At 40.2% G+C, this 24,403-nt stretch overlaps 1 protein-coding gene across 2 annotated transcripts in view; it reads right to left on the bottom strand.

The window, feature by feature from the left end:
• Nucleotides 1-24,403, bottom strand: part of STK25 (serine/threonine kinase 25) — a 139,980-nt gene that overhangs the window by 37,312 nt on the left and 78,265 nt on the right. For both annotated transcript variants that reach the window (XM_053709894.1, XM_053709895.1), the window contains exons 7-10: nucleotides 14,563-14,708; nucleotides 13,835-13,937; nucleotides 3,002-3,073; nucleotides 639-769 (exon numbers count right to left, since the gene is read on the bottom strand). In XM_053709894.1, coding sequence (XP_053565869.1) covers nucleotides 639-769; nucleotides 3,002-3,073; nucleotides 13,835-13,937; nucleotides 14,563-14,708 — 452 coding nt within the window. The remainder of the gene's footprint in view (nucleotides 1-638; nucleotides 770-3,001; nucleotides 3,074-13,834; nucleotides 13,938-14,562; nucleotides 14,709-24,403) is intronic.

Raw genomic sequence — 24,403 nt, 5'->3', positions numbered from 1 at the left:
GAAAGTCAAAATTAAACTTCCATGATTCAGATAGAGCGTGTCATTTTAAGACACTTTTAAATTCACTTCTATTTTCAAATGTGCTTCGTTCTCTTAGTATCACTTGTAAAAAATGAATACCCACATATCATAGTGGGAGCTGCTGCTAATTGGTGCCTGCACACATTTGTCTCTTGTGATTGGCTAAATAGATATTTTCAGCTTCCTGTCAGTAGTGTAATGCTGTCCCTTCAGCAATGGATAACAAGAGAATGAAGAAAATTTGATAATAGAATTAAATTGGAAAGTTGTTTCAAATTGTATGTTCTATCTGAATCATAAAAGAAAATTTGGGGGTTTACTATCCCTTTAACAGCTTTTTTGTGGTGCTCTTTGCCTCCTTCTGCTGGCCAGGAGTGATATTCCCAACAGTAATTGATGATGATCCATGGACTCACCGTATCATTAGAAAGACATTTTGATTTACACTTCCCTATTGTGTTTCCAGTTAGCTATTTCAGCTTTGACCATAAGTAATAGAGAAGAAAATAATCTTTTATGATTTCTCATTTGCTTGGTCAGTTTCTGCACATCCATTTTAAGAAACAATCTATGGGTTAGCAAACAGTAACAGGGTGGCTATATGCTTCCTGTTTTACCTCTGCACACGTTGAACTAGATGAGCTATGAGCTGGTCTGTGATTCCTGGACTTGATTCCTCAGCCAAACTGAAGGCATTTTCAAGCTCCTGCATAGATCCGAAAGCACCAGCAGAGCGCTGCTCCCTCAGCTACAAAGGGGAGAATATAAAGAGCCGTTTTTGTCACAGAGTTAAACATGTTGCAGACATTTATTTACTTTCATCTTCTGTCATTCACACAGTGTACTGTCTCATCAAAGTATTATAAATGGTTATTTACAGTTACATACACAACACTAAAACACATAAACCAAGGTGCCACTGAGATGCAAATCTTTAAAAATTATTTAGCTGATGTTACTGGGTTCTATTTTTCGCCCACTTTACATGCTTCCTCATTCAGCTTTACAACTGCCATAAAAATTTCATAAGGTGTTAAAAGTAACCGTCTCTCTATTTTAAGTTGTAAGTAAGTTGTAAGTTGGTGTTAGAGAAAATTTAGTATCTTAGAGCAGCAACTTTAACACATTTAAAGGACTCTGCTGCAAAAGATACACAAATATGTAATGAACGAATTTATTTGCATCTATGTCAGACTCCTATGTTTATTTAATATATTTTTCATCATGATTTGGGTTGGGCTCGTATTACAAGTTTAAAGTAAACGTTTTTCGCTCACACGCTACCCCAATGCACATAAAAAGCCAAACTTAGAATATTGCACGGGCAATAACCTATTCACCCATAGAAGTCAATGGAGCAAAAAAAAGTGGGGGGGAAAAACTTAACACCCTACTAGCGCCCATCTTCCAACTCTTATGCTTATTAGTGCCCCCAGGGGAGCAGCACTGCCCACCACTAGATTAGAGAATGTAGTTTTAACACTATAATTGTCTGAAAACGGTGAACAACATCAATGGAAACTCTGCCATAATATTTTAGGGGCAACCGATTTCTTTGCCATATGGATACCTACACAAAAAAATATGTAATTTATCTACAGGTATATATGCATTATAAATTAGCTGCTGCATTGAAAAATATCTGCAATATTTAAAAGTAAATTACAGGAAAACTAGGAAAAATAAATACATTGCATTTATTTCACTATGTATGTTTAAACATTTCATCTGTAATCACATTCTGAGTCTAAAGTACAGTAAAGGTTATTTATATACAAGCTCATGCCAACAGATTCCTTTCAGCATGAAAATATATAATACCCCTTCAAATATAATTCAAAATTGTGTTACCTCTGAATTTTCTGTATTGCAGCTTCCACCATCCGCCCCCATGACACCAGCTTTTGTTATTGTAATCAGCAGTAAGAAGTTCAGCCAACCCGAAGGGGACCACTTGCCTTCATCGATCTCCTCCCATGCTTAAGTGGCAGCGTTACTCAAACCATCTGAGCCTTAACAAGGGAGAGTGGCTGCCTTCAGTGTGACTGAACCTCCCACTTGCTGCGTTACTTATTCAAATGTAAACCATTTTTACAGCTGCTGTCAAATCAATAAAAAAATAAAAGGAAGCAAACGTTTATTAGAATTGCAGAATCTGTTGGCACTCTACAAATAACAGATAATAATAATAATAATAATAATAATTATTATTATTCCATGCAACAGAAACAAATCCCATTTGTATAACAGGTTGCTACACACCACACAAAAGTCCACTTTTATGCAGCATCTTACAAATAAATATGCAGTGCATGAAGACAGAGCACACCATAATACAGTCACACTTTGGAGACAGAGATGAAAAAAAGAAGCGAACAATACACTATACAGTTGTATTTACCATAAACAGAATTATTTTATATAATATTCTACGTTACCGCCTATTAAAATGATTATTCCTGGCAGCTACAGTATATGGTCACCTTAAAGGGACATAAAGACCTACAATTTCATGATTCAGATACAATACAATTTGCTGCTCCTGAGCCTAACTAGCTATGCTTTTTTTTTAGCAAAGGATACCAAGAGAACAAAGCAAATTAGATAATAGATGTAAATTGGAAAGTTGTTTAAAACTGTGTGCTCTGCCTGAATCATGAAAGAAAACTTCTGGGTTTTATGTCCCTTTAATTTATAACATTATTTTTCCATGCATTTCCGTAATTTATGGTATTGTTGTAGTGCCTCCTGCATACATACATATGCTGCAGTGGGATATTTTAGGTCCGTGCAGGATCTTATTTAGATCTGCTCACTGACTGAATACAGCAAATAAAGCAAGGAAAGCATACTCCAGTTTACCTCTGGAATTGCAGATCTTCTGCAATACAAATCTTAACTGAGGATATACAGTAAGCTATGTATATAAAAAAATAGTTTAATGACCCTTTAAAACTATTAAGCCACACGCAGATCTCACCTCCTGAAAGACAGGTGCAACTAATGCGGATAAGCAGCGTGATCTTGGCAGACGCTGAATCGCTTCCTGTGGCTGCAAGACAATGTACAAAAACAATATGATCATGAATGTAGCAGAAATATAATCTAAGCTGTTAAAGTCAGCATCGTTGGTATCCTTACATTTTAATAACTTGATTTTTGTTGATCTGTAACAGGTGTGGGGGATTAAAAAACTTCCACTTCTAATATAGCGTCACTACTTATAAAAGCTTTTATCTAAATGACAAATATATGAAAGAATATTTGGCTCAGTGGCCTTGCTAAGTGTTCAAGCAGAGTTGGGGACAAAACACTTTTCTGCAGAACTGAACCGCACAGTTTCAAGTCTCCTAGACTAAGACAAGAGTTACATACACAACCTAAATACAGCAAAAACAAGGCAAAATTAAGTTTGAATAGGTGCTCTTAGGACTGCTTAATAAAGTTTTACTGCTGCAGTTCAAAAAGGCAAATAAAGTGACACCTTTACTTTATAAGCATTTATTGGAAAATTACGTTTTTATGAAGTTTTTTTATATTTAAAAATGATTGCAAAATGTACAATTATCTGGAGGAGCAGCTACTTATTGAACTATAATCTGTGTATGGGTCATAATGAGAAATAGTGTCCTGCTGGGTACTGAAATGATTTACACCAAATGCATATGATTATATTTTCATAAATGCATGAAACAGCCCAGGATCATTGTAAAGGATGCACCACCCGGCTAAACATTTTAGCCAGAACAAAGCTAAAATGTGCTATTATTAAAAAATGTCAATGTCTATTGCTCAAATTACCATTAAATAAGTTTATATTAAATTATGAAATTAATTTGTGCTTTGGATAGCAGAATGTTATAATATTAGAAAGTATTACACTACCCCCACTCATCTACTTTATAATGCCACGAACTGCCAACGCTTTCTGTGGAGAACACACAGCCATTTTTGCAAAGGAGTGGGAATGGAGCTCAGAGATGCAACCTATTTATTTCTACAAATATTAAAGGAACAGTCTATACCAAAATTGTTATTGTTTAACCCCTTAACAACCAAGAACGTACAGGGTACGTCCTACAAAAAGGTCAGTTAACGACCAAGGACGTACCCTGTATGTCCTCAGGGGTTTCAAGTGGTGGAAGCGACCCTGATCGCTTCCAGCTGCTTTCAAGGTATTGCAGTGATGCCTCGATATTGAGGCATCACTGCAATACCTTTTTTGGCACACCAATGCAGAGAGAGCTACTCTGTGGTCCTCTCTGCATAGGCCAGCAATGGTGCCAATCGTTGGTGAGTGGGAGCAGCTGCAGGGAGGCGGGTGGGCGGCCCATCACTGGCGAGCTTCCAGCCATCAGTGGGAAATGCCTGTTGGGTGGCATGTGCGTGTGTGCGTGCGTGCGCCTGCGATCTGGCCGCATATAAAAAAAAATAATGGTGGGAGAGGGTGGGGGGCTGCCAGAGAAGGGAGGAATAATTTTTGAAAAGGGATCTGGAAGGGGGGTAGGGTATGGAGGAGGGCAGCTACACTACAGTAAAAGTGATGTTTTTTTTTTTTTAAAAAAGGCCACATTTGATTGCAAAGTGGGTACTGGCAGACAGCTGCAAGTACCCAAAATTGTGGTGAATAGTAAGTGGGGGGAGAGTTAGAGAGCAATTTGGGGGGGGGGGATCAGGGAGGTTGGGGGCTAAGGGGAGATCCTACACAGCAAAATATATATATTTTTTTAAATAAAAAAGCCTTTCATTTTAGTACTGGCAGACTTTCTGCCAGTACTTAAGATGGCGGGGTCAATTGTTAGGCAGGGGAGAGAAGAGAACTGTTTGGGAGGGTTCAGGGGGTGGGAAGTGTCAGGTGGGAGGCTGATCTTTATACTAAAGCTAAAATTAACCCTTCGAGCTCCCTACAAGCTACCTAATTAACGCTGTCACTGCTGGGCATAATACAAGTGTGGTGTGCAGCAGCATTTAGCAGTCTTCTAATTACCAAAAAGCAATGCCAAAGCCATATATGTCTGCTATTTCTGAACAAAGGGGATCCCAGAGAAGCATTTACAACCATTTGTGTCATAATTGCACAAGCTGTTTGTAAATAATTTCAGTGAGAAACCCAAAGTAAGTGAAAAAACATAATTTATGCTTACCTGATAAATTCCTTTCTTCTGTAGTGTGATCAGTCCACGGGTCATCATTACTTCTGGGATATTACTCCTCCCCAACAGGAAGTGCAAGAGGATTCACCCAGCAGAGCTGCATATAGCTCCTCCCCTCTACGTCACTCCCAGTCATTCGACCAAGGACCAACGAGAAAGGAAAAGCCAAGGGTGAAGTGGTGACTGGAGTATAAATTAAAAAATATTTACCTGCCTTAAAAACAGGGCGGGCCGTGGACTGATCACACTACAGAAGAAAGGAATTTATCAGGTAAGCATAAATTATGTTTTCTTCTGTTAAGTGTGATCAGTCCACGGGTCATCATTACTTCTGGGATACCAATACCAAAGCAAAAGTACACGGATGACGGGAGGGATAGGCAGGCTCTTTATACAGAAGGAACCACTGCCTGAAGAACCTTTCTCCCAAAAATAGCCTCCGATGAAGCAAAAGTGTCAAATTTGTAAAATTTGGAAAAAGTATGAAGCGAAGACCAAGTTGCAGCCTTGCAAATCTGTTCAACAGAGGCCTCATTCTTGAAGGCCCAAGTGGAAGCCACAGCTCTAGTAGAATGAGCTGTAATTCTTTCAGGAGGCTGCTGTCCAGCAGTCTCATAAGCTAAACGAATTATGCTACGAAGCCAAAAAGAAAGAGAGGTAGCGGAAGCTTTTTGACCTCTCCTCTGCCCAGAGTAAATGACAAACAGAGAAGACGTTTGTCGAAATTCCTTAGTTGCCTGTAAGTAAAATTTTAGAGCACGGACTACATCCAGGTTGTGCAGTAGACGTTCCTTCTTTGAAGAAGGATTTGGGCATAAAGAAGGAACAACAATCTCTTGATTGATATTCCTGTTAGTAACTACCTTAGGTAAGAACCCAGGTTTAGTACGCAGGACTACCTTATCCGAATGAAAAATCAAATAAGGAGAATCACAATGTAAGGCTGATAATTCAGAGACTCTTCGAGCCGAGGAAATAGCCATTAAAAATAGAACTTTCCAAGATAACAACTTTATATCAATGGAATGAAGGGGTTCAAACGGAACGCCCTGTAAAACATTAAGAACAAGGTTTAAACTCCATGGTGGAGCAACAGTTTTAAACACAGGCTTAATTCTGGCCAAAGCCTGACAAAAAGCCTGGACGTCAGGAACTTCTGACAGACGTTTGTGTAACAGAATGGACAGAGCTGAGATCTGTCCCTTTAATGAACTAGCAGATAAACCCTTTTCTAAACCTTCTTGTAGAAAAGACAATATCCTAGGAATCCTAACCTTACTCCAAGAGTAACCTTTGGATTCACACCAATATAGGTATTTACGCCATATCTTATGGTAAATCTTTCTGGTAACAGGTTTCCTAGCCTGTATTAAGGTATCAATAACTGACTCAGAAAATCCACGTCTTGATAAAATCAAGCGTTCAATTTCCAAGCAGTCAGCTTCAGAGAAGTTAGATTTTGATGTTTGAAGGGACCCTGTATCAGAAGGTCCTGTTTCAGAGGTAGAGACCAAGGTGGACAGGATGACATGTCCACCAGGTCTGCATACCAAGTCCTGCGTGGCCACGCAGGTGCTATTAGAATCACTGATGCTCTCTCTTGTTTGATTCTGGCAATCAATCGAGGAAGCAACGGGAAGGGTGGAAACACGTAAGCCATCCTGAAGTCCCAAGGTGCTGTCAGAGCATCTATCAGGACTGCTCCTGGATCCCTGGATCTGGACCCGTAACGAGGAAGCTTGGCGTTCTGTCGAGACGCCATGAGATCTATCTCTGGTTTGCCCCAACGTCGAAGTATTTGGGCAAAGACCTCCGGATGAAGTTCCCACTCCCCCGGATGAAAAGTCTGACGACTTAAGAAATCCGCCTCCCAGTTCTCCACTCCCGGGATGTGGATTGCTGACAGGTGGCAAGAGTGAGACTCTGCCCAGCAAATTATCTTTGATACTTCCATCATAGCTAGGGAGCTTCTTGTCCCTCCCTGATGGTTGATGTAAGCTACAGTCGTGATGTTGTCCGACTGAAACCTGATGAACCCCCGAGTTGTCAACTGGGGCCAAGCCAGGAGGGCATTGAGAACTGCTCTCAATTCCAGAATGTTTATTGGCAGGAGACTCTCCTCCTGACTCCATTGTCCCTGAGCCTTCAGAGAATTCCAGACGGCACCCCAACCTAGAAGGCTGGCGTCTGTTGTTACAATTGTCCAGTCTGGTCTGCTGAATGGCATCCCCCTGGACAGATGTGGCCGAGAAAGCAACCATAGAAGAGAATTTCTGGTCTCTTGATCCAGATTCAGAGAAGGGGATAAGTCTGAGTAATCCCCATTCCACTGACTTAGCATGCACAGTTGCAGTGGTCTGAGGTGTAAGCGTGCAAAGGGTACTATGTCCATTGCCGCTACCATTAAGCCGATTACCTCCATGCATTGAGCCACTGACGGGTGTTGAATGGAATGAAGGGTGCGGCAAGCACTTTGAAGTCTTGTTAGCCTGTCCTCTGTCAGGTAAATCTTCATTTCTACAGAATCTATAAGAGTCCCCAGGAAGGGAACTCTTGTGAGTGGAACGAGTGAACTTTTCTTTTCGTTCACCTTCCATCCATGTGACCTTAGAAATGCCAGCACTAACTCTGTATGAGACTTGGCAGTTTGAAAGCTTGAAGCTTGTATCAGAATGTCGTCTAGGTATGGAGCTACCGAGATTCCCCGCGGTCTTAGTACCGCCAGAAGAGCACCCAGAACCTTTGTGAAGATTCTTGGAGCTGTAGCCACTCCGAATGGAAGAGCCACAACCTGGTAATGCCTGTCTAGGAAGGCAAACCTTAGGTACCGATAATGATCTTTGTGAATCGGTATGTGAAGGTAAGCATCTTTTAAATCTACAGTGGTCATGTATTGACCCTCTTGGATCATAGGTAAAATTGTCCGAATAGTCTCCATCTTGAACGATGGAACTCTTAGGAATTTGTTTAGGATCTTTAAGTCCAGGATTGGTCTGAAAGTTCCCTCTTTTTTGGGAACCACAAACAGATTTGAGTAAAACCCCTGTCCCTGTTCCGATCGTGGAACTGGATGGATTACTCCCATTAACAAGAGCTCTTGTACGCAGCGTAGAAACGCCTCTTTCTTTGTCTGGATTGTTGACAATCTTGACAGATGAAATCTCTCTCTTGGAGGAGAGTATTTGAAGTCCAGAAGGTATCCCTGAGATATTATCTCTAGCGCCCAGGGATCCTGAACATCTCTTGCCCAAGCCTGGGCGAAGAGAGAAAGTCTGCCCCCCACTAGATCCGATCCCGGATCGGGGGCCCTCAATTCATGCTGTTTTAGGGGCAGCAGCAGGTTTCCTAGTCTGCTTGCCCTTGTTCCAGGACTGGTTAGGTTTCCAGCCTTGTCTGTAGCGAGCAACAGCTCCTTCCTGTTTTGGTGCAGAGGAAGTTGATGCTGCTCCTGCTTTGAAATTACGAAAGGAACGAAAATTAGACTGTCTAGTCTTGGCTTTGGCTTTGTCCTGAGGCAGGGCATGGCCTTTACCTCCTGTAATGTCAGCGATAATCTCTTTCAACCCGGGCCCGAATAAGGTCTGCCCTTTGAAAGGTATATTAAGCAATTTAGACTTAGAAGTAACATCAGCTGACCAGGATTTTAGCCACAGCGCCCTGCGTGCCTGAATGGCGAATCCTGAATTCTTCACCGTAAGTTTAGTAAGATGTACTACGGCCTCCGAAATGAATGAATTAGATAGTTTAAGGACTCTAAGCCTGTCCGTAATGTCGTCCAGAGTAGCTGAACCAATGTTCTCTTCCAGAGACTCAATCCAGAATGCCGCTGCAGCCGTGATCGGTGCAATGCATGCAAGGGGTTGCAATATAAAACCTTGTTGAACAAACATTTTCTTAAGGTAACCCTCTAACTTTTTATCCATTGGATCTGAAAAAGCACAGCTATCCTCCACCGGGATAGTGGTACGCTTAGCTAAGGTAGAAACTGCTCCCTCCACCTTAGGGACCGTTTGCCATAAGTCCCTTGTGGTGGCGTCTATTGGAAACATTTTTCTAAATATCGGAGGGGGTGAGAACGGCACACCGGGTCTATCCCACTCCTTAGTAACAATTTCAGTAAGTCTCTTAGGTATAGGAAAAACCTCAGTACTCGTCGGTACCGCAAAATATTTATCCAACCTACACATTTTCTCTGGTATTGCAACTGTGTTACAATCATTCAGAGCCGCTAACACCTCCCCTAGTAATACACGGAGGTTTTCCAGTTTAAATTTAAAATTTGAAATATCTGAATCCAGTCTGTTTGGATCAGAACCGTCACCCACAGAATGAAGTTCTCCGTCCTCATGTTCTGCCACCTGTGACGCAGTGTCTGACATGGCCCTAATATTATCAGCGCACTCTGTTCTCACCCCAGAGTGATCACGCTTACCTCTTAGTTCTGGTAATTTAGCCAAAACCTCAGTCATAACAGTAGCCATATCCTGTAATGTGATTTGTAATGGCCGCCCAGATGTACTCGGCGCTACAATATCACGCACCTCCCTCTGAGCGGGAGATGTAGGTACTGACACGTGAGGCGAGTTAGTCGGCATAACTCTCCCCTCATTGTTTGGTGAAATTTGTTTAATTTGTACAGATTGACTTTTATTTAAAGTAGCATCAATACAGTTAGTACATAAATTTCTATTGGGCTCCACTTTGGCATTGCAACAAATGACACAGGTATCATCCTCTGAATCAGACATGTTTAACACACTAGCAAATAAACTTGCAACTTGGAAATACAATTCAATTAGAATAATATTAAAACGTACTGTGCCTTTAAGAAGCACAGAAGATCTATGACAGTTGAAAATTAATAAATTGAAACAGTTATAGCCTCAATCCTTGTAAACAACACAACTTTAGCAAAGGTTTAATCCCATTAGCAAAGATAACAAATTCTGAAAGCAGGAAACAAATTACAGAATAAACGTTTTTTATCTCAGTCAAACTATAATTCTCACAGCTCTGCTGAGAGAAATTACCTCCCTCAAAATAAGTTTTGAAGACCCCTGAGTTCTGTAGAGATGAACCGGATCATACAGGGAATACAATGAGTTGCTGACTGAAATATTTGATGCATAGTAAAAGCGCCAAAAAACGGCCCCTCCCCCTCACACACAGCAGTGAGGGAGAACAGAAACTGTCAGAAAAACAGATTAAGCAACTGCCAAGTGGAAAAATAGTGCCCAAACATTTATTCACACAGTACCTCAGCAAATGAAAACGATTTTACATTCCAGCAAAAACGTTAAACATAATCTCTAGTTATTAAACAGCTTTATGTATTTCTTACAGTGTAATTCTAGTGAAGTACCATTCCCCAGAATACTGAAGTGTAAAGTATACATACATGACATTATATCGGTATGGCAGGATTTTCTCATCAATTCCATTGTCAGAAAATAAAAACTGCTACATACCTCTATGCAGATTCATCTGCCCGCTGTCCCCTGATCTGAAGTTTACCTCACTCCTCAGATGGCCGAGAACAGCAATATGATCTTAACTACTCCGGCTAAAATCATAGCAAAACTCTGGTAGATTCTTCTTCAAACTCTGCCAGAGAGGTAATAACACACTCCGGTGCTATTTTAAAATAACAAACTTTTGATTGAAGATATAAAACTAAATATAATCACCATAGTCCTCTCACACATCCTATCTAGTCGTTGGGTGCAAGAGAATGACTGGGAGTGACGTAGAGGGGAGGAGCTATATGCAGCTCTGCTGGGTGAATCCTCTTGCACTTCCTGTTGGGGAGGAGTAATATCCCAGAAGTAATGATGACCCGTGGACTGATCACACTTAACAGAAGAAATTGAACGATTTTTTTTATTTGATCGAATTTGGCGGTAAAATGGTGGCTTGAAATATATCAAAATGGGCCTAGATCAATACTTTGGGTTGTCTACTACACTAAAATTAACCATACAAGCTACCTTATTAACCCCTTCACTGCTGGGCCTAATACAAGTGTGGTGCGCAGCGGCATTTAGCAGTCTTCTAATTAGCAAAAAGTAATGCCACAGCCATAAATGTCTGCTATTTCTGAACAAAGGGGATCCCAGAGAAGCATTTACAACCATTTGTGTCATAATTGCACAAGTTGTAAAAAATTTCAGTGAGAAACCTAAAGTTTGTGAAAAAGTTTGTGAAAAAGTGAACAATTTTTTTTAATTTGATCGCATTTGGCGGTAAAATGGTGGCATGAAATATACAAAAATGGGCCTAGATCAATACTTTGGGTTGTCTACTAAAATAAAAATATAAACATGTCAAGGGATATTCAGGGATTCCTGACAGATATCAGTGTTTCAATATAACAATCGTTAATTTTGATAAACAAAATGGTTTGGAAATAGCAAAGTGCTACTTGTATTTATTGCCCTATAACTTGTAAAAAAAAGCAAAGAACGTAAACATTAGAAACTAAACTGTAGATGTGTAACAGATTTTGGGGGTCAAAGTTAGAAAAAGTGTGTCTTTTTTTCTCATTTTTTTCTCATATATTATAACATTTTTTATAGTAAATTGTAAGATTTGATGAATATAATGGTATCTTTAGAAAGTCCATTTAATGGCAAGAAAAACGGTATATAATATGTGTGGGTACAGTAAATGGCTCGCCAGAAACAGCAGTTATGAAGCAGCTGCTCCATAACCCTGTCCACCTGCTCTGAGCAGGCGGACACACATCGCCGCAATTCAACCCGATCGAGTACGATCAGGTTGATTGACACCCCCCTGCTTGGCCGCAAATCTGCAGGGGGCGGCGTTGCACCAGCAGCTCACAAGAGCTGCTGGTGCAATACTGAATATGGAGAGCGTATTGCTCTCCGCATTCAGCGAGGTCTGTCGGACCTGATCCGCAGTGTCGGATCAGGTCCGACAGACCTTTAATAAATAGGCCTCCTTGTCTGATTAAATAATGCTAAAATGCTAGAAAAAAACATTACAATTAAATAATGATCTGTATGGGTTTCTAGCCATCACTCACATGTACTCTTATGTCAGAAATAACTAATATATTTTTAAAACAGATTTGGCTGGATTACAAATGTGGCCCAAAAATATCAGCACTATTGTGAATTAACATCACTCTTGTGCAATCAAAAGCGCTTCTATTTTTGTTCTCATATTACAAGTTTAAAGTTAATCTTTAATTGCTTGAGCAATAGTATAGGGCGAGCTAACATTTGCATGTCGGATAGCACAGTTGTGTTACGTCCCTCACATAATAGACTTCTATGAGAGTGAGCAGTAAAATTGGGTAATCGCTCAAGTGCTAAAAAGATGCTCACGTAATGAAGTTCTTCATATAGTTCTGGGCTATACTATTTTAGTGAAAGTATAAAAGACTTCACATGTACACACACACACACACACACACACACAGACTTCACATAAACATACACGTATATATACACACACACACACACACACACACACACAGAGACTTCACATACACACACAGACTTCACATACACACATATATACACACACACAGACTTCACATAAACATACACGTATATACACACACACACAGATACTTCACATACACACACAGACTTCACATACACACACACAGACTTCACATACACACATATATACACACACACAGACTTCACATAAACATACACGTATATACACACACAGACTTCACATACACACACAGACTTCACATAAACATTCACGTATATACACACACAGACTTCACATACACACATATATACATACACACATATATACACACACACACACACACACAGACTTCACATACACACATATATACACACACACACACACTTCACATACACACATATATACACACACACAGTTCACATACACACATATATACACACACACACAGACTTCACATACACACAAATATACACACACACACAGACTTCATATAAACATACACGTATATACACACACAGACTTCATATACACACATATATACACACACATAGACTTCACATAAACATACACGTATATACACACACACACACACATATATACACACACACACACAGACTTCACATACACACAAATATACACAAACACAGACTTCACATAAACATACACGTATATACACATACAGACTTCACATAAACACATACACACACAGACTTCACATAAACATATATACACACACATATACCTTTGACCCCTTCCCATTCTCGCCCTTTGTCATAACTACATTCCTTTACTTCTGCCACATAGCCTTTTCAAAACTTTGTAAACCTTTAATTCCAAAGCATTTTCATGTGTTGTATTACGCAAACTAATGATTTACTTCCGGTCTCTAAAACTGCTAAATTTTACAGTGCTATTCTGGGTTGCTCTCGAGCGCAACACTTAATACACCACTTGTAATATGAGCCCAATGAGCACGTTAATAGAACTCCCTGCACTATCCTTTAAAAGAATAGGGTGTTCTAAAAAAGTGTCAGCTGCATTAAGATGTACTGGTTAAAATATTTAACCCTCCACTTGTAATAATAGATTCTGCATTATTCTTTGTGCGAGGTCTAGTAAAAGAAAAGGCACTATGCGCTATTGATAAGCTTCTACTCTAGACCTTTGTAAATAATATATTAACAAGTCACCTTCTGATATCCCCATTGCATTTTGCTCAAAGATGAAAGGCGAATGGTTTCTGGGAAGGACCACGTGGGCATCTGGTTCTGGTTTCGGTCGTCTTCATTGTCCCTATAATTCAAAAAAAGATCAAATGAAATGGCTAAGATATAAATATTTTATTTTCAGAATGTAACATAATTAAAGGGACAGTCTACACCAAAATTTTTCTTATTTAAAAAGATAGATAATCCCTTTATTACCCATTCCCTGTTTATGCATAACCAACACAGTTATATTAATATACTTTTTACCTCTGTGATTACCTTGTATCTAAGCCTTTGCAGACAGCCTCCTTATCTAAGTGCCTTTGACAGACATGCAGTGTAGTCAATCAGTGAAGACTCCTAAATAACTTCACGGGAGTGAGCACAATGTTATCTATATGACACATGTGAACTAGCACAGTCTAACTGTGAAAAACTTTCAAAATGCTCTGAGCTAGGAGGCAGTTTTCAACTGTTTAGAAATCAGTTTGAGCCTAGCTAGGTTTAGCTTTTCAAAAATACCACCAAGGGAACAAAGCAAATTTGATGATAAAAGTAAATAGGAAAGTTGTTTAAAATTGTATGCCCTATCTGAATCATGAAAGTTTACTTTTGACTAGACTGTCCCTTTAAAAGAACACGCAACATTCCCAAGAGCTTTACTATAAGAGATATCTGTATTAAAGCAGTGAAAACCGTCTGTAACTCACAAATCAGATTCATCCGAGCTAGAATCCTCACGGTGACCCTGTGATTTCCATCGTCTATATCGTTCCACCAGCTCCATAAGAAAGGACGTTTTTTTATTGTATCTCAAAATGAACCGATGCTTCAACAACTCCCGTGCAGTGGGCCTCTGTTGGATCCAGTCAGGAAAAATGTATCAGAAAATGAGGGACGAACTAACCCTACATATAAATCAGAAAAGTCTAGAAATTAAAGGGACAGTGAATGTAGTTTTTGTTTACTTCATATAAAGATAGTTTTTCTTTTAAACATATAACCTATCTTTATACGACAGTCAGAATCACTTGTATGAATACTAATTTTACTTATAACTAAATCAAGGACCATCCACCCTAATTCACTTGTTAAACCGGGAGCACTTTATATAAATAGTAAATAAGACAGGCGGAAACACAAACAAAATAAAACCTTTGGGAGAGCCCTCCCAGACTCATTGTAAAAGTACAATTAAGATTCAAACAAGTGATTGACTGTCATATAAAGAGAGAGACATGTTTAAAAGTAAACCCTACCTATCTATGATATAAACATGTTTACATTTACTGTCCCTTATAGGGAGACTTTACTCAATACCTTTCTGTCATATTTGTGAAAAAGCTGCTTGGCTAGACTGCACTTACTAATGTGCATTTGCTGATGTGTGTTACTGCACATTAGTGTTAATGCTCATTCAGGATTTGTAGGAAAAACCAATGAGCTGGTATAGTAGTTTAAATTGACTTCATATTTTTTCAATCAAAGAAAAAAAACAAAAAAAACAACACATTTTAATGTAGTTCTTTTTAATATGGATTACAGAATGTATTTTAAAGTGTACCCTTAACAGGCCTGAGCTTGATGACTCGTATATAAAACTACATTGTTCAAAGCAATCATAGTCCTCATAAATATCACAAAAATGGATTGGAACAGACTCCTGTGTTCCTACAGTATAAGCCAACGTAATATATGGGACACTAGAACAGCACTTCACTTCAACAATACAGACAATGTAGTCATTTATTACTAACAAAGATTACCCAGACTCCCACTAATATAAGCAAAAAAGAGGACATGTTCATGGAATGTAACTATTGCTTGACAAACAGGCAGGTTTAGTCAAGGAACAGTTTACCTTTTATAAGCTTTGATTGTAAAATAAAATCCTGTCTTTGAACACTTTTTTATGGGTGTGCATTATTTTTTTTCATTACAGTACAAATAAAGCTATTTCAAAAAGGCTAGGCCTTCTATTTTTATTATTGAGATTGTGGTTTATTCATATTGTCAGAATCCTGGGAAATAAAAACCAATTCTTGTATACTTAAAGGGACATGAACCCCAATTTTTTTTCTTTCATGATTTAGAAAGATTATGCAATTTTAAACAACTCTCTAATTTACTTCTATTATCTAATTTCAAATGGGATAGGGCACGGTGCCTCTAAAAGAGGTGCGCAAACAAATCACGGACAAACCATAGACGAAGGCAGCACTCTTGTAATGGAGGAACGATAAACAAGACCTGTAGAGACAGATAAAGAGGCGCCTCATAAAGCAATATCGTCTGGATAAAGAGATGCACAGATATCGGTCACAGGCTCAGACCAGGAGGGTGCTCACATAGAGAGCGGCACTTGAGTAGAGCCTAACAGCGCAGGCCGGGACCTCAAGTCACCTGACAGACTAAAACACTGATCAGACCACGTGAATACCAGATGCCAATCAGCGGTTGTAAGGAGTCAAACGTAGCACAGTTGCAGTGTAATGGCCAATCCCAGTGCAGCAGGCTCGATAACAGAACTCCCAATGGAAAGTTTATAGTCCATGGTGGATGAATAAAGAACGTAGAGCAAGTACTTGTAAAATGTCAAAATTTTATTGTGACACAAATAAAAACAGCAACGCGTTTCTCGACCATATAGGTCGTTTCATCAGGCTGTAACTAATACATGTGAACCTGCTCTACTTAAAACACCCCTTTACCAATCGCAGAAGAAAGTTTGGAACACACACCCTCTCGAAGGGCACAACATACACACCCACCTGGCCAACCAATAGGGCATCTCAATAACAAAGGGGGCATGTGTCCAAAACTCCACTGCACTAGTGCAAGCTAGATAATAGTAACAACCATATCGGCACAATGTTACGACTAGACCTTGTGATACATATCAATAGCATAGGATGTTATAACACATCCTTGCCATTTGGATATATAATAAATCAAATCTCCAAGGTGCTGGAGAGGATTACATCAGTACAAATTGCTTTCATTGACATAGGTGACAAAACAGTGGAGACAGAGTGAGAAATAGTATTAGCTACCTGGAGAAACTAAACTTCACAAAGCAGGTATCAGATATTCATAACTGTCACTATGGTTAAAATGGAGCTAATCAATAATTGGCAGTCAGCAGGGGTATCCTAAAAAAGGAAATGTATGCTTACCTGATACATTTATTTATTCTACGATATGACGAGTCCACGGATTTCATCCTTACTTGTGGGATATCAACCTCCTGCCAACAGGAAGTGGCAAAGAGCACCACAGCAGAGCTGTATATATAGCTCCTCCCTTCCCTCCACCTCCAGTCATTCGACCGAAGTTAGGAAGAGAAAGTAAAAGCCAAAGGTGCAGAGGTGACTGAAGTTTAAACAAAAATATAATATATACCTGTCTTAAAAATGACAGGGTGGGGCGTGGACTCGTCATATCGTAGAAGAAATAAATTTATCAGGTAAGCATAAATTTCCTTTTCTTCTACAATATATGACGAGTCCATGGATTTCATCCTTACTTGTGGGATACAATACCAAAGCTACAGGACACGGATGAAAGGGAGGGACAAGACAGGGACCTAAATGGAAGGCACCACTGCTTGAAGAACCTTTCTCCCAAAACCAGCCTCAGAAGAAGCAAAATTATCAAATTTGTAAAATTTTGAAAAAGTGTGAAGAGACGACCAAGTTGCAGCCTTGCAAATCTGTTCAACAGAAGCATTGTTTTTAAATGCCCATGAGGAAGCCACAGCCCTAGTAGAATGAGCCGTAATTCTTTCAGGAGGCTGCTGTCCAGCAGTCTCATATGCCAGATGGATGATACTCTTCAGCCAAAAAGAAAGAGGTAGCCGTAGCTTTCTGACCCCTACGCTTTCCAGAAAAAACAATGAATAATGAAGATGATTGACGGAAATCCTTAGTCGCCTGCAAGTAAAACTTCAGGGCACGGACCACGTCCAAGTTATGCAACATACGCTCCTTCTTGGAAGAAGGGTTAGGACATAATGAAGGAACCACAATTTCCTGATTAATATTCTTATTAGAAACAACCTTAGGAAGGAAACCAGGGCCTAGATTTGGAGTTTGGCGGTAGATGGGTTGTTAACGCTACGCAGGCTTTTTTCTGGCCGCACCATAAAATTAACTCTGGTATCGAGAGTCCAAAAAAATGCTGCGTTAGGCTCCAAAAAAGGAGCGTAGAGCATTTTTACCGCAAATGCAACTCTCGATACCAGAGTTGCTTACGGACGCGGCCAGCCTCAAAAACGTGCTCGTGCACGATTCTCCCATAGGAAACAATGGGGCTGTTTGAGCTGAAAAAAAACCTAACACCTGCAAAAAAGCAGCGTTCAGCTCCTAACGCAGCCCCATTGTTTCCTATGGGGAAACACTTCCTACGTCTGCACCTAACACTCTAACATGTACCCCGAGTCTAAACACCCCTACCCTTACACTTATTAACCCCTAATCTGCCGCCCCCGCTATCGCTGACCCCTGCATTATATTATTAACCCCTAATCTTCCGCTCCGTAAACCGCTGCAACTTACATTATCCCTATGTACCCCTAATCTGCTGCCCCTAACACCGCCGACCCCTATATTATATTTATTAACGCCTAATCTGCCCCCCACAACGTCGCCGCCAGCTACTTACAATAATTAACCCCTAATCTGCCAACCGCAAAGCGCCGCCACCTACGTTATCCTTATGTACCCCTAATCTGCTGCCCCTAACACCGCCGACCCCTATATTATATTTATTAACCCCTAATCTGCCCCCCTCAACGTCGCCGACACCTGCCTACACTGATTAACCCCTAATCTGCCGAGCGGACCTGAGCGCTACTATAATAAAGTTATTAACCCCTAATCCGCCTCACTAACCCTATCATAAATAGTATTAACCCCTAATCTGCCCTCCCTAACATCGCCGACACCTAACTTCAATTATTAACCCCTAATCTGACGACCGGAGCTCACCGCTACTATAATAAATGGATTAACCCCTAAAGCTAAGTCTAACCCTAACACTAACACCCCCCTAACTTAAATATAATTTACATCTAACGAAATTAATTAACTCTTATTAAATAAATTATTCCTATTTAAAGATAAATACTTACCTGTAAAATAAATCCTAATATAGCTACAATATAAATTATAATTACATTGCAGCTATTTTAGGATTAATATTTATTTTACAGGCAACTTTGTAATTATTTTAACCAGGTACAATAGCTATTAAATAGTTAAGAACTATTTAATAGTTACCTAGTTAAAATAATAACAAAATTACCTGTAAAATAAATCCTAACCTAAGTTATAATTAAACCTAACACTACCCTATCAATAAATTAATTAAATAAAATACCTACAATTACCTACAATAAAACCTAACACTACACTATCAATAAATAAATTAAATACAATTCCTACAAATAACTACAATTACATAAACTAACTAAAGTACAAAAAATAAAAAAGAACTAAGTTACAAAAAATAAAAAAATATTTACAAACATAAGAAAAATATTACAACAATTTTAAACTAATTACACCTACTCTAAGACCCCTAATAAAATAACAAAGACCCCCAAAATAAAAAAATGCCCTACCCTATTCTAAATTAATAGAGTTAAAAGCTCTTTTTACCTTACCATGCCCCAAGAAAATCAGATCTTTTGCCTGTAAAAAAAAACATACAATACCCCCCCCCCCAACATTACAACCCACCACCCACATACCCCTAATCTAACCCAAACCCCCCTTAAATAAACCTAACACTAAGCCCCTGAAGATCTTCCTACCTTGTCTTCACCTCAACAGGTATCACCGATCCGTCCTGGCATCCGGTGCTGAAGAGGTCCAGAAGAGGCTCCAAAGTCTTCCTCCTATCCGGCAAGAAGAGGACATCCGGACCGGCAAACATCTTCATCCAAGCGGCATCTTCGATCTTCTTCCATCCGGTGCGGAGCGGGTCCATGTTGAAGCAGCCGACGCGGATCCATCCTCTTCTTTCTGCGTCTCCCAACGAATGACGGTTCCTTTAAGGGACGTCATCCAATATGGCGTCCCTCGAATTCCGATTGGCTGATAGGATTCTATCAGCCAATCGGAATTAAGGTAGGAATATTCTGATTGGCTGATGGAATCAGCCAATCAGAATCAAGTTCAATCCGATTGGCTGATCCAATCAGCCAATCAGATTGAGCTCGCATTCTATTGCCTCTTCTGGACCTCTTCAGCACCGGATGCCAGGACGGATCGGTGATACCTGTTGAGGTGAAGACAAGGTAGGAAGATCTTCAGGGGCTTAGTGTTAGGTTTATTTAAGGGGGGTTTGGGTTAGATTAGGGGTATGTGGGTGGTGGGTTGTAATGTTGGGGGGGGGTATTGTATGTTTTTTTTTACAGGCAAAAGAGCTGATTTTCTTGGGGCATGCCCCGCAAAGGGCCCTGTTCAGGGCTGGTAAGGTAAAAGAGCTTTTAACTCTATTAATTTAGAATAGGGTAGGGCATTTTTTTATTTTGGGGGTCTTTGTTATTTTATTAGGGGGCTTAGAGTAGGTGTAATTAGTTTAAAATTGTTGTAATATTTTTCTTATGTTTGTAAATATTTTTTTATTTTTTGTACTTTAGTTAGTTTATGTAATTGTAGTTATTTGTAGGAATTGTATTTAATTTATTTATTGATAGAGTAGTGTTAGGTTTTATTGTAGGTAATTGTAGGTATTTTATTTAATTAATTTATTGATAGGGTAGTGATAGGTTTAATTATAACTTAGGTTAGGATTTATTTTACAGGTAATTTTGTTATTATTTTAACTAGGTAACTATTAAATAGTTCTTAACTATTTAATAGCTATTGTACCTGGTTAAAATAATTACAAAGTTGCCTGTAAAATAAATATTAATCCTAAAATAGCTACAATGTAATTATAATTTATATTGTAGCTATATTAGGATTTATTTTACAGGTATTTATCTTTAAATAGGAATAATTTATTTAATAAGAGTTAATTAATTTCGTTAGATGTAAATTATATTTAAGTTAGGGGGGTGTTAGTGTTAGGGTTAGACTTAGCTTTAGGGGTTAATCCATTTATTATAGTAGCGGTGAGCTCCGGTCGTCAGATTAGGGGTTAATAATTGAAGTTAGGTGTCGGCGATGTTAGGGAGGGCAGATTAGGGGTTAATACTATTTATGATAGGGTTAGTGAGGCGGATTAGGGGTTAATAACTTTATTATAGTAGCGCTCAGGTCCGCTCAGCAGATTAGGGGTTAATAAGTGTAGGCAGGTGTCGGCGACGTTGAGGGGGGCAGATTAGGGGTTAATAAATATAATACAGGGGTCGGCGGTGTTAGGGGCAGCAGATTAGGGGTACATAAGTATAACGTAGGTGGCGGTCGGCAGATTAGGGGTTAAAAAAATTTAATCGAGTTGCGGCGATGTGGGGGGACCTCAGTTTAGGGGTACATAGGTAGTTTATGGGTGTTAGTGTACTTTAGGGTACAGTAGTTAAGAGCTTTATGAACCGGCGTTAGCCCAGAAAGCTCTTAACTCCTGCTTTTATTCTGCGGCTGGAGTTTTGTCGTTAGAGCTCTAACGCTCACTTCAGAAACGACTCTAAATACCGGAGTTAGGAAGATCCCATTGAAAAGATAGGATACGCAATTGACGTAAGGGGATCTGCGGTATGGAAAAGTCGCGGCTGAAAAGTGAGCGTTAGACCCTATTTTGAGTGACTCCAAATACCGGTGGTAGCCTAAAACCAGCGTTAGGAGCCTCTAACGCTGGTTTTCACGGCTACCGCCAAACTCTAAATCTAGGCCCAGGTTTGGTACGTAAAACCACCTTATCAGAATGGAAGATAAGATAATTCGAATCACATTGTAGTGCTGAAAGCTCCGAAACTCTACGAGCAGAAGAAATAGCAACCAAAAATAAAACTTTCCAAGATAACAACTTAATATCTATGGAATGCATGGGTTCAAACGGAACCCCTTGAAGAACACTAAGAACTAAATTCAAACTCCAGGGTGGAGCAATTGCTCTAAACACAGGCTTAATTCTAGTTAGAGCCTGACAAAAAGACTGAACGTCTGGAACATCTGCCAAACGTTTGTGTAGAAAAATTGACAAAGCAGAGATTTGTCCTTTTAAGGAACTCCCTGATAACCCTTTCTCCAATCCTTCCTGGAGAAAAGACAAAATCTTGGGAATCCTAACTCTACTCCATGAGTAGCCTTTGGATTCACAACAAAAAAGATATTTACGCCATATATCATGATAGATCTTTCTAGTGACAGGCTTACGTGCCTGAATCAAAGTATCAATGACCGAATCAGAGAACCCCCGCTTAGATAAAATCAAGCGTTCAATCTCCAGGCAGTCAGTTGCAGAGAAACTAGATTTGGGTGTTGGAAAGGTCCCTGAATGAGAAGGTCCTGCCTCAATGGAAGCTTCAACGGTGGCAGAGAGGACATGTCCACTAGATCGGCATACCAAGTCCTGCAAGGCCACTCAGGCGCGATTAGAATTACTGAAGCCATCCCCTGTTTGATCTGAGCAATCACCCGTGGCAGGAGAGCAAATGGAGGAAACACATAAGTTAGGTTGAATGACCAAGGCATCTATCAGTTCGGCCTTAGGATCCCTTGACCTGGATCCGTATTTTGGAAGTTTGGCATTCTGACCAGATGCCATCAGATCCAACTCCAGTCTGCCCCGTCTGAGGATCAGAGTGGCAAAGACCTCCGGATGGAGTTCCCACTCCCCCGGATGAAACAGCTGTCTGCTTAAAAAGTCCGCTTTCCAGTTGTCCACTCCTGGGATTTAGATTGCTGACAGATAACAGGAGTGGGCCTCCGCCCACCAAATTATCTTGGATACTTCTGTCATCGCTAAGGAACTCCTTGTTCCTCCTTGATGATTGATGTTGTCCGACTGAAAGCGAATTAATTTGGCCGAAGCCAATTGAGGCCACGTCTGAAGCGCATTGAATATTGCCCTCAATTCCAGAATATTGATTGGAAGAATTGACTCCGACTGAGTCCACACACCCTGAGCCTTCAGGGAATTCCAGACTGCACCCCAACCTAGAAGGCTGGCGTCCGTCGTCACTATCACCCATGAGGATCTGCGGAAGCACGTCCCTTGGGACAGATGATCCTGAGACAACCCCAAAGAAGAGAGTCTCTTGTCTCCTGATCTATCTGAGGAGACAAATTTGCATAATCTCCATTCCACTGTCTGAGCATGCTCAGCTGTAGTGGTCTGAGATGAAAACGAGCAAACGGAATGATGTCCATTGCCGCCACCATCAATCCAATTACCTCCATGCACTGGGTCACTGATGGCCGAGGATTGGACTGAAGGACTCGGCATGTATTCAGAATCTTTAACTTTCTGACCTCTGTCAAGAAAATTTTCATGGATATGGAATCTATTAGAGTTCCCAGGAAGGGAACCTTGGTTTGTGGAATTAATTAACTCTTTCCTAGATTCACCTTCCACCCGTGAGTCCACAGAAAGGACAGAACCATGTCTGTATGAGACTTTGTCAGATGGTAAGACGACGCCTGGATCAGAATATCGTCCAGAGAGCTGCTAGAAGGGACCCTAGAACCTTCGTGAAGATCCTGGGTGCTGTGGCCAACCCGAAGGGAAGAGCCACAAACTGAAAATGTTTGTCCAGAAAGGCAAACCTTAGGAACTGATGATGATCCTTGTGGATAGGAATATGAAGGTATGCATCCTTCATATGCATCCTTCAAGTCCACGGTAGTCATATATTGACCCTCCTGGATCAATGGCAGAATTGTTTGACTAGTCTCCATCTTGAAGGATGGGACTCTGAGAAACCTGTTTAGACTTTTTAGATCTAAATAGGTCGAAACGTACCCTCTTTTTGGGGACCATGAAAAGATTTGAGTAAAACCACTGCCCCTGTTCCAGTCTTGGAACGGGACGAATTACTCCCATAGTAGAGAGGTCTTTTACACAACGTAAGAACGCCTCTCTTTTTATCTTGTCTACAGACAATCGTGAAAGAAGAAACCTCCCCCTTGGGAGAGAATTTTTGAATTCCAGTTGATACCCTTGGGACACGATTTCCAGTGTCCAGGGGTCCTGAACATCTTTTACCCAAGCCTGGGAAAAGAGAGAAAGTCTGCCCCTACTAGAGATCCAGTCCCGGATTGGGGGCCGCCCCTTCATGCTGTTTTGGTAGCAGCAGCGGGCTTCTTGGGTTGCTTACCCTTGTTCCAAGTCTGGTTGGGTCTCCAGACGGATTTGGCCTGAGTAAAATTCCCTTCCTGCTTGGCGGAGGAAGAGGAAGAAGAGGGGACTCCTTTAAAGTTCCAAAAGGAAAAAAAATTATTCTGTTTACCCCTCAGTTTAGCAGTTCTATCCTGAGGTAGGAGATGACCCTTACCTCCCGTAATGTCAGAAATTATCTCCTTCAAGTCAGGCCCGAATAGGGTTTTCCCCTTGAAAGGAATAGCCAAAAGCTTTGATTTAGATGACACATCAGCAGACCAA

This window comes from Bombina bombina, chromosome 4 (genome assembly GCF_027579735.1).
Source record: "Bombina bombina isolate aBomBom1 chromosome 4, aBomBom1.pri, whole genome shotgun sequence".
Lineage (NCBI taxonomy): Eukaryota > Metazoa > Chordata > Amphibia > Anura > Bombinatoridae > Bombina > Bombina bombina.
The sequence above is the reverse complement of the archived record's forward strand: the minus strand, read 5'-3'. Positions and strand labels throughout refer to the sequence as shown.